General features: G+C 45.1%; 1 protein-coding gene across 1 annotated transcript in view; it reads right to left on the bottom strand.

The window, feature by feature from the left end:
- Positions 1–18,261, bottom strand: part of DSCAML1 (DS cell adhesion molecule like 1) — a 630,702-nt gene that overhangs the window by 264,872 nt on the left and 347,569 nt on the right. Inside the window, exons 6-9 of the mRNA XM_086957025.1 lie at positions 17,704–17,979; positions 16,350–16,646; positions 8,494–8,766; positions 4,903–5,181 (exon numbers count right to left, since the gene is read on the bottom strand). Of these exons, the coding sequence (XP_086813151.1) occupies positions 4,903–5,181; positions 8,494–8,766; positions 16,350–16,646; positions 17,704–17,979 (1,125 nt within the window). The remainder of the gene's footprint in view (positions 1–4,902; positions 5,182–8,493; positions 8,767–16,349; positions 16,647–17,703; positions 17,980–18,261) is intronic.

Raw genomic sequence — 18,261 nt, 5'->3', positions numbered from 1 at the left:
GAGGCTGTGGAGCGCACAGTTCCATTCCGCTTGTGCACAGGTAGCAAGGCAGAGGACTACTGGTGAAGACGCCACCTCACAGTAGGACTTCGTGATCCTCGGATCACACAGAAAACATGAGAGCAATAAAGAGGAGCCTGAAAGTGATCTCAGTGGCTCTCAGGAGGAGACCCTCCCAGAGATCTTTTGAGAAAGGCCTGATAGTATTATAATATATGATGTGTCCAAGCACATAGGCAGAGGATTATTCTTTGTAATAACCCCGTGTTAAAACCAGCAGACTGAAAATGTTTACTGTGTACAGATGTTTACATTGTTTTACATTGCCTTTCTTTTCTCCAGGTGAATTTGTTTCTGTGTATCATGCGTAGCTGTGTGTAAAATAACACTCTTCTTTAAGAAAAAGCATTGACTGGACATTAATTTACAGATATTATATTATGCCAAGTTCTGAGTCTCTAGACCACAGATTCGCCTGAGTAAGCCTAGGATCTCTGAGCCAAGCTTCCTGAGGGGTGAGTGCTAAAGGCATCTACTTGGTGATCTGCTTTGGGTCAAGCAATAAAGTGGACCCTGGTACCAAAAGTAAAGGACTACCACCAACCCCATTTAAAGGTCATTGACCCCTGACTGACCTGGAGGCCCTCTTCCCATGATCCCTTGAACTAGTAACCACAGCAGAGTGCATATGGGATGGAAACAACTCATCCTTTTGAGTTTTGATTACAAATGTGTACACCTGTTTTTCTCACGACAGAGTATTCAGTCTAACAGTGGTTCATCATCCCAGCATCGTCCCTCTGCACCTCCTCAACGTTCAAGGTTCTCTCACACCAGGTACCTCAACAATGGCACACGCTCACCCACACCTGTAAGCTGAACTGCTCCGTGCAGGTGCAAAATAGCCAACTGCCTATGTGCTTGGACACATCATATATTAAATACTATCAGGCCTTTCTCAAAAGATCTCTGGGAGGGTCTCCTTCTGAGAGCCACTGAGATCACTTTCAGGCTCCTCTTTATTTCTGCCTTTCTGTTGGGAGAAATACCCTCGTGGTTGGCCATCTTTCATCTCAGAGAAAATGCAAGAAACCTGATGGAGAAATGTGAATTACCTCGAGAACCATGGGAACAAGTCGATTCTGGAGACTATATAGCAGAGTGAACCGGACCCGGTAGTTAACAAGGGCATTCAACATATTTTGAAGAGGGCCAGATCCAGGCCACCTTTTTCAGGATAAACACTGACTGTGTAAATGAAACCCCTGTGTGCACTTTCTGTAAATTGATCTAATCTGTACAGCCTGAAAATCTAGCATGCATTGGCCCTCCAGGGACAATTGTGGACAGCTGCACTGTAGAACATCCTATCCTTTAATCTGATTAAACATGCTTGTGGGTGTGTGTGTGTGTGTGTGTTAATTCTGGTCCTAGTGTGTGCTCCGATGTCCGAAGTGTTTCTTGGATGCTTGCCTGGGGATCCAGTTCTTCTCTTACCCCAATAACCAGGGAGACAGCAATCAGAGATTCACTATACAGTACAGCCATAATATTATCCTGATCTACACCATTGTGTTACTTTATCGTTTTCAAAGCCTTGGAGGCTAGGCCTGTAGTATTCAAGTGTGGGCTGTATCAGAATTAACATGCCCGTGCTATCATTTGTGTCCCCTAACCTACTAAGTTCTCCTCTGTAGTGCTGCCGGACTCCTTGGTCTCCAATCCTCAATGTATTTCCGATGTCAGACTATATGTTGGTGGTTCAATGGTAAAGGCTTTATTACCATATGTGCAACAACCCCTGCATCGGATCACCCTCCTGGGACTGACCATCAATCGTCCGTCCACTGACGGAGTGTTCTCCAGTGTGTCCTGGTAAAATCCCTAAAAGCATGCTGCTGTCATCCCTTACAGCTTTATCGCCTCCCACTTTGTCAGAATTTCACACTGAACTATTAGCTGCCCAACCACTGTTGGACTTGTCTAGTGTGACTTGGCAATGAGTAGGAGATAAAAGAATTAAGCTAAGAAACGTTCAAAATATCTTCATCATTCCCCTCTGTCAGGACTTCAGCTGGTAATGTAACATCTGGAAGTTGACAAATCCGCTTAGTGCAAGACTACTGACCACATCCCCAGGCAGGACAGTGCTCCAGTGGGACCTGGCAGTGGGACTACAAGAATGATGCAATCTGCCAACATAGTTCCATCACCTTCCTGTGCCACTCCTGAAGCTCCTGCTGTTTTACAACCCCTTGACTGACCTTGTAACCTGGATCACAATGCCACTGACTGTCCATCCATTGCTGGAGGGTGACCAGCACCCCTCTTAGCTTCATCACCTTACAAGCTTTTAGGCTGATGTCCGGTAGTGCAGAGATGTGCTCTGAAGATACAGAATCTGCTCTTGCGATGGAAAAGTCATTGCCTTTTTGGCATCCATATTTGCTACCAACAACTTGGTCTCTTGACTTGGTGACACCAAAACATGGAATAAGGGCCTGTCTTTGTTGCAGCACTCTTGTGTTTCACCACAGAAAGACACTTTAAAGCAGTCTTGCAAATATGAGGGAATTTAACGGCCTGAGGTACATCCTGTCCACACCTTTCAGGCGGTGTTAAACCATTGCAGAATAAATAGTGCTTCTAGCCTAAAGTAAAGATATTACACTCTTATATTTTAAATGTTGCGGCTTCACATTGAAAAGTAACAGGGATAAAACAATCTGCAGGTGGTGTAGGGCATCCTGGGGGTCCTTTCACGAGACCACCATGATAATGATTGCCTTTTACAATTCTTTCCAATCAGAAAGACAACTTACATTTTTAGACCCATCTATTTGAAGGAACGAGGAGGCACAGCAAGAGAATCTTTACAATATGCTTTCTGAAGAACATTAAACACTGAATACTACCTATACGGAAAAGAAAAACTATCCACACCGAATAAATGCCCATGATGAAAAACTACTGCCCACGCTGAAAAACTGTATGCTGGGAAAATGTCAGAGCTCTATGACTTCAGACCCAGTGAGAGAGAGAGGCTGACTGAAGAAAGATGTCACTGCTGCTAGTAAATGAGGTACAGGAAGAGTCGAGAAGTCATCTGGTGGAGAGAATCTCCACTTAAAGTTCTGCTGGTGGCAGCAAGACATTGAAAGCACACTCAATGCTTTCTCCAATCTAATGCACTCTACTAGGGGTTTCTTAGTAGCCCTTACTCTATATTACCCTCTTATTTTTTTTCTTTATTAATTGTGTTCATTTGTTCCCTAAAAAATACGACACTATAACAACTTTAAATGTGCAAAGACCTGGTAAATGACTATAAGAGTTTAGGTTAAGAGGTTACCATGTGGATTGAAAGGTCACAGAACAGCTTGAGGATTGTTGAAGTCTAGGACTGGTGCCTAAAACTAGACGTCATGAGCCTCTCAAGCGGTTGTCACTTATTCTCAATGGCTGAACCATCTGAAGCCTATGTAAGTTTGGTGAATTGTGATTTCTATTTAAATCTGTTCTGTGTCCTTATGACTGCCCTGGAAAAACACTGCTTCTCACGAAGGGGTTTCAGTCAGCCCAACACAGCCTGCGCGGTGCACAGCAACTCGATACAGCCAACCAAAAAGGCTCACTCACACCAAGCAAGCAACCAACCAAAATGATCATTCCATGCTAGTAATTTGTGTCAGCCAATAAAAAGTTCTTCTCAGGCATCTGTTCAGACACCTACACAAACAATCGGGAGTCAGACAGAAGGATTATAAAGCTCAGAACACATCCTGTCAAGACTCGATGGGCATGCCAACGGTATTAAAGACTCCACTGCTTATGACAAGCTAAGGCCTAAAGGTGTTGAAGAATGAGCCTGTGTTTTGAAAAATGGGTCAGCTGACAAAATCAAAACCAAGAGGGTATTGTTGCAGATCCTTCAAGTGGAGAGCAATATATATCTATTTACAGTTACGTTAACTATTTACAAAATTGGTTCTTACATTGTGTTCGCCGTATCCAAATTTCCAATGGCAGTATGGCTGATCAGAAAGAAAAAAGCCCCCTGAACCATTCTATTGTTATTATAATTCCTTCATGCTGGATGAGAGGGAATTTTATACAATGTATTTTTAAAATGTATTTTAATGTATGTAATGTCTTGTACTGCATCTTTTATGGTCTATATGGCCGAAATAAAGAATTTTTGGATTGGATTGGATTGGTTCTTACATGCACCATAATTCTGAAGGAAGGACCTGAGTCATAGGGAGTACTGGCTCTGTTGCATGAAGGGGTTCCAAAAATACCATTCTGGTTTTCAATTTGTTTAGAAGCAGTAACAGTCCAAGTTGCCGGAGACTGTATAGATAGGCTGTGCAACTGGAGGTGGCAACAATAGCACTGGGACGGATCACCAATAAGATTAAAAGGATGTATGCACCCACTAACCACCTATATTTTAATACAATACAATACCATACTCCGCTTGCAAAAAAACGGATTTACTCCCTGGCACAGCTGCGTGTAGCTTGCCACAAGCAGAACATTTTAATATTCTTTGGTAGGTTCACTCTGTTGAACCAACCTAAAAGTCCTATTGAACTCATTCTCTGATTTCCTCTTCTGTGTCACCCTCAGGGACTGTTCCAGATGGCCTCGTAGGGAGACGATTCAGCTAGAGTTTGCACATTACAAAAAAACAATAAAACAGGAGGTACACAGAGCCAATCATAATTCTGCTTGCCTTCAAATGATTGCACACAGCCAATGGGGTTATACTAACCATTCGAGCAATTGCAGACAGTCAACCACAATACTCCTATGATCAATGTGACTACATGCAACAAATCGCAAGGGTCCTATTTCCTTATTGCAATCATGCAGACGTAGCTGGCAGAGAAGCCTTACCTCGCACAACGAGCTGCCGCTCCCGGCTGACAGTTGCAGCTGCGTTGCTGGCAATGCAAGTGTAGTTGCCATTGTGTTTGAGGGACACACTGGAAATCTGCAGGGAGCTCATGAACTCCTTGGACTCAATGGTGACCCCTGACCCAGAAATGATCACCTGCCCGTCCTTCCTCCAGGTGATCCGGATGGGCATGTCCCCCGAAGACACCACACATGGGATGTAGAGCAGCTGGCCGATGGATGCTGGTGGGAACTCGAAGGGTTGGATAAGAGGTGGGACTGTGAGAAACAAGGAAAGGTTTAAATAGAGAGTACATTAAAAGTCACTGGTACCATGATGAATTGTAGCTCTGCTCAAGGGACTCCAGTCAGAACCAAGTAATATGCATACTTAACCAATCATAGGAGGGCACTCCGAACCAATCACTCCAGGTCCCTTGTAGAGAACCACTGCAGATCCTTAAAACCAAGGGCTCCAAGCTCTACTGAGGTAATCATTGCTCGCCTTTAATATGCAATTGCTGCAGACTCCTCAATATCGAAGAGACAGGAGTGCCTATCAAAGATCTGAACTGCACAGTCTGTGTAAAACTAGTCCTTCTCTGAACCTCAAATATCGGTGCGCAATAGGGGCAGGTCTTTTCATATCCGATCCTGTACGATCTGCGCTTACTTTGGGCTAACTCAGAAGTTAGTTGAGACATAGCTCTGCTGTCAGATGCCTGTCCCCGGGAGAGCTTTTACATGGGGGGCAACTCATCTGTGCGGGGCCTTACCCTGTCACAGATATGCAACCGGAAGTAACCTCTCTGCTGTCTGAGGTCTGAACCTAAGATTTCAACCTAACCTTAAAGATAGCTCCACTCTCCGAGATCGGAGTCTGCGAGATCTCTGTAACTTGTGGGATAGCTTTGCTCTCTGAAGCAGAGAGTCGGTGCCAGGCTTATGCCTTTCTGTCTCGACCTCTGTTTTTTTGTAATTTTACCAATCACGTGGCACCAGCTTGACAGTGCAGCCTTGCAAGGTGCAATGAAGCCCAACCTGCTACCTCCACCCTCTTGCCTCTCCCACCACATAGAAACAAAGCCACAAGTCTAAGTCTGGAGAGCTCTGTAACCTGAGCGATAGCTAAGCTGTCAGGAAACCGGGCTTTCATGATCTGGCTAACATAAAGTATAGTTCTGCCCTCCGAGAGATGAGCCTGTGAGACCTGTGCTACTCGAGTGACAGCTCTGTTGTCTTAGTCTGGAGAGAGGTGAACATTTGCAGCCTAAAAGCCGGCAGCTCACTCAATCGGGTTTAATCACTCCCCTGCTGCCAATCAATTATTGATAGCGGGTTGATGCTTTTAGCGTGTTCAGTGAGCTTTGCGAGGCCCCTGGGCATCAGTCTTTAAAAGCCCACAAAAACACTGGTACAGCACTGGGAGGTGAGGCGGGTACAGGTCAGGCACTTAAGACTTCGTGTTTACAAGGAAAACCTGTGATTTTGGGTTGATGAGGGATATTGATCCATGCCTGGGTCAGAGGGGAGCAGGGTAAGCAAGAATGGATGGGTTACACAGCCTGCCACTACCAGGACTGGATGGAGTGGGGCTACAAATCCTGTCATTGCAGGGATGGGAGGCACAGCGGGAACAGCCTGGGCTACAATGTCTTGATCTGTATTAGAACTGAGGTTCCATCTATGAGCCTTAAGTCATTTATCGGAAGTAGGCTTTGTGGAAGTTATGCACTGTTCCCTCTAGGAGAGTGTCTGCTCTGCCTCCTGCAGCCTATACATGGTGAAGACTAACCAACCCCCAGAAAGAGGGGGTAAGATGGGGCTAACCATTTTCTGTACTGAGACAGTGCATACTGTGAGGGAAACAGACGGATGGTCTGCCTAGGTAAGGGGCGGAGGGGGCTCATGACAAGCCTGGAGCCAAAGCTGGGACAAAAGACCTCTACACGGCCTGAGAAAAAGCTGTACCACAATGTCCACCTTTCAACACAAGCTGCACAACAGCACAACCTAGTACTTCTTGAAATAAGGCACCCCCTCAACCTTGATGGAGATTGCTGCTGCCCCTCATAACACAATTTAACATAACATGTGTATTTGTAAAGCACACGTTCACCCAGAAGGGCATCTTGGAGCTGAATAACGTGTTTATTGTTACTCTACTCAATGGTACTCATTTTGTTGACCTCAGAAGGATGAATGGCGGAATGGAACCCTGGGGATTTGAACCTGTGACCATGAGGTCCAACACCGGCCTCTACAGTGGATGCATTAGTCCACTAAACCACCAGATCCGTCTCGTAGACGGCCATGAAGCTCCTTGTGGTATTGGCACTAGATTGTAGTTCAGGGCTATAGCGGAATTCACCTGCATCCCTGGAGTGAAGCTGCCTAGTCTCCCTTTCAGTAAAATCTCAGTCAGGTCCTCAGAACTGGGGTCATTTTTTATTCTCATAAATATTTGTCGGACATGTGTGTGCTTGTTTGTGCTTCTGTTGGACTGGGACAGAAAGTATGCCAGGAATAAAAATAAAATTGGCTCCAATTAGCAAATAACATAGCTTAAAAAGTCGGTGTTGCGGACTGGACGCATTTGTGTAATGTTTGTGGCAAGATTATGAAAATCAATGGTAAACACCGGCTCACAACACCATAAAGAGGCCCGGGAACAACCAAAGGGATGTCTCACACACTGGCCGGTTAGTTAGATCAGCCCTTCTGGCACTGCCTAGTTGCCCTATAGGCCACTTCGACCCTGCCTGTGTTCAATCCTGTACTTTTAAATCAGTAAGTTTACTGGGTCACACTGAATCAGTCTCGACGGTGTTAACGAGAGAGGCACCTGCCCAAAGCTAGTAACTTGGTTGTCCAATTGGGGTCAATTAATATTATCTTGAGACCTGTTATAAAAGGTGTCAGAAAATCCATGTGGGATGACGCTATCCCGTAACCTCCAACTGTCCCTCGATCCCACGGGATACTGTCAGTAACCCCGGTCAACACCAGGATCCCAGAATCCCCGCAGCATACAGATAACCAAGGACTCCCAGAGAAGTGGTCAGAACATGGCCCCCAAGACAAGAGGAGCCCTCGCAGAGCCCATGAGAGATGCTGCCAAGCAACCAATGACTGCGCCATGACCCCAAGCACAGGCTTCATTGAGCTACACGTAGCACTGCACCATAGCCCCAAGAAGGAAGGCCCGACAGAATCTGCCCAGGACCCTGCACAGTAACCTCTGACTTCCCCAGGACTCCACACAATACTTCCCATTAACTCTTGACTGCCCTAGGTCCCCAAGAGAAAGTCTCAGAGAATATTATCTAGTCCCGCTGACTGCCTGGGGTCCTAAAAGAAGGCCTCACAGAACCCACACTACCCAGTAACCAATGCCTAAAGAGAAGGCCTTATAGTACCAGCACAGGATACTGCCTACTAACAACTGACTGACCCAAGACCCCATGTGAAACTTTCAGTAATCCCGGACTACCTCAGGAACCCAAGAGAAAGGCTCCCAGAGTCAACAGCGGACACTACCCCATAAAGTAAAAGGAGAAATTGTGGTCTCTGCCCTGAAGTTACTCCTACCTTTTACGGTGACGTGGACACTCTCGCTGATTGACAGCTGGGGCTGGATGAGCACGCTGCACAGGTATTCCCCCTCGTCCATCACTTTTTGCACGTCCATCAGCTTAAGGGTGCCGTTTTCGAAGACCACCTGCCGATGGTTGTCAGGCAGCAGCAGCGCGTCCTTCAGCCACTTGATGGAATAATAGGGGTACCCTATGACCCGGCAGTGGATAAATGTGTCCCGCCCAGCCACGGCCGTGATGTTCTTCATCGTCCGGATGCTGGGGGGACCTAGGGAGACAGAAGGAGAGAGCAGGATACAAGCACGTTAGGTGGACTCTGGAACCGCCCCTCGTAGAAAGCATTCCAGACATTAAGAGAGGTGGGAGGAGGGGAGGGTATCTGGGACAAGATGAAGGAGAGAGACCAAGCATCAGAAGGGCAGGGTGTTTGTGGAGGAAGACTGAAGAGAAAGATCATACATCAAGATGTAGGATGGTTGTGGAACAAGAGCGGGGAGAGATGAAAAATCAGAGGTGGCACAGGGGCTGTGGTGAAGGTCTCTGGTTCAAGAGTGGAGGAAAGACACCATACATGAGACGTGGTGGGTGAGAAGGTCTTTCAACCAAGAGTTAAGGAGAGAGATAATATACGAGAGGTGGTGAGTGGGGAGACCTTTGAACAAATGTTGGAGGAGGGAGACCATACATGAGAGTGGGTCTGTTGACATAAGAGGATAAAAAGGTCACTAATGCGGGGGAGTGTGTGGAAAAGACTAACAATACATGATCGAGATTAGATGAGGCAGGAGTGTAAGGAAGCTTTAATGGAGCAACAGTTAAATAGAACATACATCAGAAAGGAGTGGGTGTGTGGAACGGGAATGGAATGGAACAGCAATGCATGAGATGGGTGGAGGGCTGAGGCTAGTCTGTGGAAGAGAGACAGCACACGTAAGGTGGGTGTGGTGTCTGTGGAGCAGGATTGCAGGAGAAAGACCATACATTTGAGGGAAAGGATCTCTATACTGGAGCTCCACTGCAGATGCTCTGCACACTGATAAATGCAAAAAGAACAATTGATGGACAGAATGCTGAACAATGTCAAACATTCACCCCAGTACAGAGATCTGGGCTTAAGTCGTTTTTTTGCTCCCCATGCCATTCCAGTTTCGATCCAGCCATATGAAAATCATTCTTGATCCTGCTCCCCATGGGAACAGACCAGCCCGAACTGCCAAGTCGGGTCCTCCCAGAATCAGAAACAAGCATCATGGGACTGGATTCAGGATTTCACCCCTCATCAGCCAGGCTTGCTTGACTCCAGTGGCATGGAGAGCACGGAACCCACGTCTGGGCATACCCGTCCCACTTGGGGTGACAAATGCAAAAAGAACAATTGATGGACAGAATGCTAAACAATGTCAAACATTCACCCCAGTACAGAGATCTGGGCTTCAGTCGTTTTTTTGCTCCCCATGCCATTCAAGTTTAAACCCAACCATATGCAAATCAGTCTTGGCTCTGCTCCACATTGGAACAGTCCAGCCCGAACTGCCAGGCCAGGTCCTCCCAGAATCTGAAACAAGCATCTTGGGACTGGTTTCGGGGTTTCACCCCTCATCAGCCAGGCTAGCTTGACTCCAGTGGCATGGAGAGCATGCAACCTACGTTTGGGCATCCCCCCTCTCACTCAGGGTGACAAATACAAAAAGAAAAATTGATGGACAGAATGCTGAACAATGTCAAACATTCACCCCAGATTACAGATCTGGGCCTAAATCAATTGTTCATTTGCTCCCCATGCCATTCATTGTCCAGACGTGTGTCCCATGCTCACTGCACCACTGGATTCAAGCTAGCCTGGCTGATGAAGGATGATGCCCCGAAACCGGTCCAAGGATGTTTGTTTCGGGTCCAGGGAGGAGGACCTGGCTTGTCAGTTCGGGCTGGACTGTTCCCATGAGGAGCAGGGTAAAGACTGATTTCCATATGGGTGGGTCCAAACTGGGTGACATGGTGAGTAAAAGAACGATAGATTGAACCCAGATATTTGTGGCTGGGGGTGAATGTTCGTATTGTTCAGCATTCTGTCTATCATTTGTTCCTTTTGCTTCTGAGCACTGATAAGGTACACCGAAGCTGCCTTTTAGGTACATGGTGCAGTATAGAAGCACACAGTGGTTATCATGTAAAACAACTGTGTTCTAAGGAAGCACATGCTGATACAGAGTGCAGTTCTCCATTACGCTGCACGTTCACTGTATTTCCTCTATGCAGTACTGAATCACAATCAATTTCCACTGCAGAACTGAAGTATACGAATTTCCACTCAAGATGTACTATACAGAATGTAAATACATGGGCTGTCATTGCAGATGCTCTGAGCAGTGCTGAGTTCGAGAACTTTCAATGCAGATGCACTTCAGTACACTGGGCTTGTACTTCAGGTGCACTGTGCAGTACTGAAATACACTGGACTTTCCCTGTGGATGCACGGAGTGGGTACAGAAGTACACAGAGCTTCTCATTCAGAAGCATGGTACAATACATTTAAATACGTTGGACGTCCACTGCAGATGCACTGTGCAGCACTGGTGTACACTAGATTTGTACTGTAGATACACTGCAATGCTGAAGATGCTCTACAGAAAACCAGAAACTGTGATGAAGAGTACTGACGTCCATGAATGGTATCCTGCAGACGAGCAGCAGCACTGAAACAGATAGCAGTTATTCAGCAAATAGTGTGTAGCACCGAAAATACATACTGTAAGTAACAGGAACACTCTGCTGAACTGAAATATACTGAAATTAGAATGGAGATGCACTGTGTAGAACTGAGTGGTACTTTGCTCTGAAGTTCAGATATAGGTTCAGTGCAAATATGTTTCACACTATCAAAGTCCACTGAAGTTACACTGCAAAAACACTGAGCCACTGTACAGGAGTTGCAGTTCACGAACAATGCCGTTATATTACAAGCATAGTTGCACTGCAGAAGTACACAGGAGCATCACTGCCAGTACACCCTGCAATAAAACTGAAGTTGCATTCCAAGTGCACCTCTAGTGTCGAGATACCCCAGAATTACACTGCAAGGGAACAGTACATTGAAAATATGTAGATAAAGGGTATCACTGCAGTATCTTGGCTTTACACTGTAAAAGGCCTGCAACATTTGTGGACCGAAGTCCATGGGGCATGCAAGTCGGTGTGCACCTTTCCTATGTAAAGCTTTGTTCGGTTTGACGTGCATCCCCCCTGTACCATTCGAGGCAAACATATTGTTTTCTATACATACTGTATGAGACTATGGGTCGGCTTCCTTCAGCCATTGGTTCTTTAACCCAGAATCCTTCAGCAGTGGGCTTGAGACATTGTCAATCCCATCCTGGATCAGGCTACAGGAGTATTTTAGTATTACTCTCTTTCTAATGGCTTTTTGGATGTATGCTTCCATTTTCACTAAAATGCATTTACAGTGTGGTCCAACATAGAATAAAATTTAGCAGGGACAATCAAATGCAGAGACAGGCATACAGATAGACAGACAGGCAAGTGCATACACACACACAGCGCCATGTCTGGCAGAGGAAACACTACATAAAGGGAAGTGAGGCAAAGAGAAAGGAACAAGAGTGAAAAGGGAAAGAAGAGTAAGGAAGAAGAAGAGACAGCTTCATGAGGGCAGTTGTGAGTTTAGCAGTTATCCCTGGTAAAAACGGAGGCTCGTGTATGGCTAGGCACAAGGAGTTGAACTGTGTGTTTGGGTTCGCCGTGCGTTTTCTGCTCGGAGCAGCATTGTAACGCAGATGCCCAGCATAACCTGTTGGCTAGTGTTTGGCAATCAATGTTGTCAATTCAATCTGTATCTTTCTACTGCCCCTTCTTTTTTCAAAGGGACTTTGGCTTGAATTCCACAATTAATATTTATGAGGTAAGCTTACATGCCATGGAGCTAAATAAAAGGCTATTCGCACAATTATTGATTATATAGAAACACTGACTTGGTGTTGTCCACAACAGTCATACAAGTGAAGGACCCCATCTGCACACACGAGCTCCTTGATCCCCGTTCTTGTAGACCTCTTTAACCTCTTTTGGTTACCCTGAAATTCCTCCCCCGCCCCGGGACTTGCACTGTATTTCCACAGCAACTTTCCAGTTAAGACATGCTCAACCACCACCAGTGGTCCAGAGATATTGAAGTATCACAAGTAGTCATCATATTTTGAACAAGCCTTCTGGATCCCCACATCTCCAAGGGGCGGAACAATTCAACCACAACTGTCTAGAATGAAATGCAGGCTTGTGAAGATTCAGAGTCTGTGACACAGAGGCTCTTGAACAATGTCCTAAGCACATGCACATTCCCATCCAAACTCAAGACCTCCTTAATCTGACCACTGCTGAAGAAAACAAACTTTGAGCCGTCTAATCTGGACAACTACACACACATTGCCAATGGGCCATTCTTAGGAAAACTGATATAAAGGTCGGCCTTCAGCCAAATTCCAACTTTGTTGAGAACAACATACTCTCGGACCAACAATCTGGTTTTTGCAGCGCCACTGAGGCAGCTTTGATATCCATTCGGAGTGCCCTAACATTAACAGTGAATAGTAATGGAATTGGCAGCACTGTTACTTTTAGAACCATCTGCCACCCTTAACATTACTGATCCCCAGACACTACTAATGTGGCTAAAAAGCTTGGCATACAAGGAAATACCATACCTTGGATCTCCTTTTCCCTTGAAGACTCACAAAGCATTGCGGTAACACCACTGAATCCCTCTCCATCTCATGCACCATCCTGCAGCATCCTACAAGACTTCATCATTTACCCACTCCTGTTCAGCCTCTACCTCACCCCTTACCAAACCTGATCAGAGAACTCAGTCTGACATTGTATAACTGTGCTGATGATGCACATATTATCCTAAACTGGAAAATCCTGAGAACAAACACATCTCAACTTTATGACTGTATAAGTGTCACTGATGAATAGATGAAGACTAATTATCTTAAACTCAACTCTGTAAAAACGAGCTCATAAGCTGTGGAAAATGGAATATTTGCCAAACTACAACAATCTTGGCCAAAGAAGCATGGGGTTCAGAAGCCTCATAGAGGTAATTGACCCAAACCCGCCCCCACATGTCAATTAAGACGCTAGAAGTATGTCACAGCCAATTCAAACACCAAGATGCGTCTTCCCTCATCAGAGATAACATCAGAAACAACAGGCCAGTTTCACCTTCGTAATAACACGAGTAGGTAACCCAAATGGTTTGCAACTGCATCCTACACAATGTAAATATAAGTACTCCCTGCTACTAATAAATGTTCCTAGGGCAGGGAAAATACAATTGTTTAAGAAAAAAGTCCCTAGGCATCTGTTGGTCTAAAGAATATAATATACCATAATTCTAACATGATAAGACTCAGTGTACCATCTTTATATAAAAAAAACTCATTTTATTTGTGTAAAGAGATTAAAAAAAGACTACAAAAGATTATATTGTACTGTGTAAATGAACATAATATCGACAATGACAATCAAACAACCCATCGAAGATCCATCATTGAATGTATTAAAAAGCCACCATATTGTATTGTTCTGTTCTGTATATTTGTTTTAATGTTTTCCTTTATCTGTTTATTGTCTTTTGGTGTAAGATTGATTCATTGTTTGATTGTGCAATTGTTCCTATTTTACCACGCTTAAGGGACATACATTTATGCCTGCTGTATGAGATATTAGAATTTTAAATATATTTCTTTTTTAACTTGTTTGTTTGATTGTCTGTCATTGTCGATATTATGTTCATTTACACCGTACAATATAATCTTTTGTAATCTTTATTAATCTCTTTATACGAGTAAAATGAGGTTTTTTAATATAAAGATGGTACAGTGAGTCTTTTCCAATCATGTTATTCTTTAGACCAACTGTTGCCTAGGGAATTTTTTCTTAAACAATTGCAACTGCTTCCTACTACACAAGCTATGAAGGATCTAAATGTAAAACATAGATCTAAAACATAGCTGCAAGGCTGCTATCACACCTCCACACTAAAGAACAGAACACAGTGGTGCAAGCATTAGACTGGCTGGCGATAGCGAGTCGCATTGCCTATAGCCACGTTGCATGGTTTGTAAAAGCCATTCAAGAGATAGGCTTTTGGTAAGCACAAGCAACATTTCAATGGTACTCCAGGAACCGGAATCTATGCTTAAGACTTGGACCTTGGCACATCACCCCTTCTATAAGAAAAAATTGTTAGCACTGGCACTGAAACTCTGAAACTTATTGGCAACCAAGAAAAGAAACATCTAAAGTTCAGGAAAGAAGCGAAAACCTGTCTTTTCCCAGGATAAAGATGTGAAAAACTAGGGACCCCATAAGCAAGACCATGTAAAGTTCAGGAAGGAGGTGAAAACCGGTTTTTCCCAAGATAAAAAAACAAAAAACTGGGGACGACAGGACAACTAGCAAGACTGAAATATGAGAGACTACCCAAGAATGCCCTACACCCTAAGGGACACCCCAACAGGGCCCCCTTTTGCCCAAGTGTAATGACTGCACATAAGAGAACAAGGCTACAGAACAGTGTTCAATCTGACACTGGAACACACCGATGGTATCTAAAGATATAATGTATGCCTCTCTGATTTGCTCCCTAGTTGGAAAGTATCACTGTGATACCGAATCAAAGAACATTGAAAGTGGCTGAAGACAAGGACCCCTCAGACTTGCATTGCGTTGCTTTTTACCCCATAGGGTTAGGCCTGAAATCCTCTCAGCCACCTCGTAACTGCTATGGACTGCACTTACTGTGGGTATACATCTGCCTAGGCATTCGTTATATCTCTAACTTTTGTGCTGCATTGTGAGTAAGCCCAAACGCTCAATCGTTTCTTGGAGAAGGCCTTGCCTGCTCCACCTCAGCTATATCGCACACACCCAAGGGCTCTAACAGAGGCTTGGTAAACTTTGTAAGCAACAATATCCAGGACTCTGAGGCAGAAAAGAGAAATGACAGCATCAACTGTAGTACTGTCCCAAGACCTGGAGATATGGTGCGGCAGGGGAGCTTCTTAATATGTGCTAAAATGAAAGCAAGTGGAAAAGAAGAGATTAGAGTGCTCTGGTAAGGAGGTCAAGTTGGATGGAGGGTGGAAGGTGCAATGGCTTGGTGAGTGGGAATCATAAAAAGTCCGGTTTTCTTGGAAAGGGACGAGGGAAGAAGAAAGGTGGTGTGTGAAGCAGTACTGCCCTGGTATGACGAGCGAGATTCTAATTAGGAGATGCAATTAAAGGAAGCAGGGCCACTGGCTCTCATTATAAGGACGAGGAACTCAGAAAAAGGACTGGTAATTCAGGTAGCGGGGGATCTGAAAAACACATCTAGAGAAAAAAAGGAGCCAAAAATAAACTTGGTGCAAACGGAGGTGTACTCTCTAATAAGAAGGGGGTAACAACAAATCAGGGAAATGGGTGATGTTAATGTATGCAGAGGGAGTCTTGTCCCGGAGAAAAATAGAAGAGTGAAAAATGTGCAAAGAGTGAGGAAAAATGTATTGAGAAGAATTATAAGAATTAGAAATGAGCAAAGAGAAAGGAAAGCAGAATTGTTGGGGGGACAATCAGCGCAAGTATCTCTGGGATTAAGAGCAAAAGAAACAAGAATAGCAAAGAGAGGTAGATTTATAGTGAGGGTCATGTGGGACTAAATGAGAATAAAGAGCCACACGAGGAGCAGGGATATGAAAATGACAGGAGCATGGATGGGGAGGGATTGTGAAAATTTTCATCACACAGAAGCAAAATTCAATCCTATTCTGATATTTAAAGTAGGACAGGCACCTCTTACGTTTATTCGCGCTTGGTACTCCGCACTGCCCACTGAGTTGCGCGCGGCGCACCGGTACACGCCTCCATCCTTGATCTGCGGGCTGGTGACGTTCATGTGGCTCACAGTGGTACCGTCTGACATGGTGTACTGGTTGCTGCGGTGCCCGTTGTCCTTCACGATGGGCTCATCGTCGAGGGTCCATGTGATGGTGGGTGGGGGGGCACCTTTGGCTGTGCACATAAGAGAGAACTGCTCCCCAGGGTTCACCACCTTCTCACTGAAGGATGAGGTGATCCGAGGGGTGCCGTCTGTGGGGAGAGCACAAAGAAACAAAGAGGTCCCAAGTCAGTAAAGCTTTGGGGCCACAAACATAAATGGTACTAAAAGCGTCCTGGTACCCCTTGTCTCATGACTTTTGTACACGTCATTTTGCTCTACTACTCCCCTGATGTCTTGCTTCCTCTCCCTGCAGCAGCAACTTCCAGGGATGGGTAGTTATTAGATTTCTAGGGCAACAGCTGGGCAGATGTTTCTCTAACTTGTTGCAGAACTCAACACAGAGGACATCAGATTGCTTGGACACATGCTATTATTAGAGTGCTTGGGAGTCATTTTATGAATGGGGTGCAATTCTAGGGACCAATAGTCAAAAACAAGGGTAAAATGATCCCCTTCTCTTTGATTGGCAGGAAGCCCAGATGATTAAAGTTAGCTTCATCCAGGCTGCCAGTTGGGGATAGTTGGCCACTTTTAATAATGAGTTACATTTTGAGTTGCCTTTTTATTGCTTGATCAGCAAGAGTGGAAAGTTATCAAATGGCTCTTGTTGTTGTTCAACAATATTGGCACCTTGTAGGAATGGGGGATTTGAGTCCCCTGTCCCCGTCCACAACACCTAGCATATAATGTCCAGACCTTACACACTGATGCCAAACCTCTCGGTTCATCTGTACATTGTGTTATTCCAATTAAACGTCAATTACCTACCACTTTGACTTGTCTACATTTACGTTTTTATTCCCTTAGTTTACCTCTTCTTTAGTTCCCCCTCCTCAGCCCTTCCTTCTGGGTTAAAATGGTGTCCTTGGTAGCCATCTCTCCCATACCACTCCAGCTAAACATCTTGCATAATCCCTTATTGGTCTATCTCCACTTTCCCATTCAGTCTCCTATACCGCTTCACTTCTCCATTGCCCGTATCTCTTTTCTAGGTCTCGAACCGGTTATCTCCCATCCCTTTATCTCTTGCCATATTCCCGTTCTCTTTTTTCATTTTATACTCACCCTTCTCTATCCCATCACTCCCCCCTTTCTCTTCTCCCTCCGCACACCTAGCCTCTTGTTACTCTAGACCGGCCCACTCACCCTCCAGGACGATGATGGAGAAGTCTTGGGCTGTCAGTGCTTTACGGATGGCAAAGCACTGGTAGGCACCAGAGTGGCTCTTCTGGGCTGAAGTGATAAGCAGAGTCTCATTTCCAATGCCCCGGATGGAGATGAAGTCATCGGCTATCACCAGTTCAGTGTTGCGATACCAGCGGATGATGTACTCTGGCGAGCCGGTCAGGGCACATGACAGGATGACTGTGCTGCCAATGCCCGTCTTCAGCTTCTTTGGTGTGAGGGTGACTCGTAGGGGTTCTAAGGGTCAGAGACAGAAAAAGACAAAGTCATGAGCGAGAAGATGATCATGGGACTGCAGTTAGGGGTGGTGGATCATAAGTCCAGATGAGATAACATCTACAATTATCATTAATAGGGGTATACCCCAAAATAAGAAAATCCCAGAATTCAAACCTACAGTAAGAACGTACGACAATGCCAACTCCCACAATAAGAGGCTTCCACACCAAGACCATCCCATAACTAGAACCTCCTGCTACAAGACCCTCCCAAAACAAGACCTTACGCAGAAAGAACTGA

Source organism: Lissotriton vulgaris, chromosome 2_1 (genome assembly GCF_964263255.1).
Source record: "Lissotriton vulgaris chromosome 2_1, aLisVul1.2, whole genome shotgun sequence".
Classification (NCBI taxonomy): Eukaryota; Metazoa; Chordata; class Amphibia; order Caudata; family Salamandridae; genus Lissotriton; species Lissotriton vulgaris.
The sequence above is the reverse complement of the archived record's forward strand: the minus strand, read 5'-3'. Positions and strand labels throughout refer to the sequence as shown.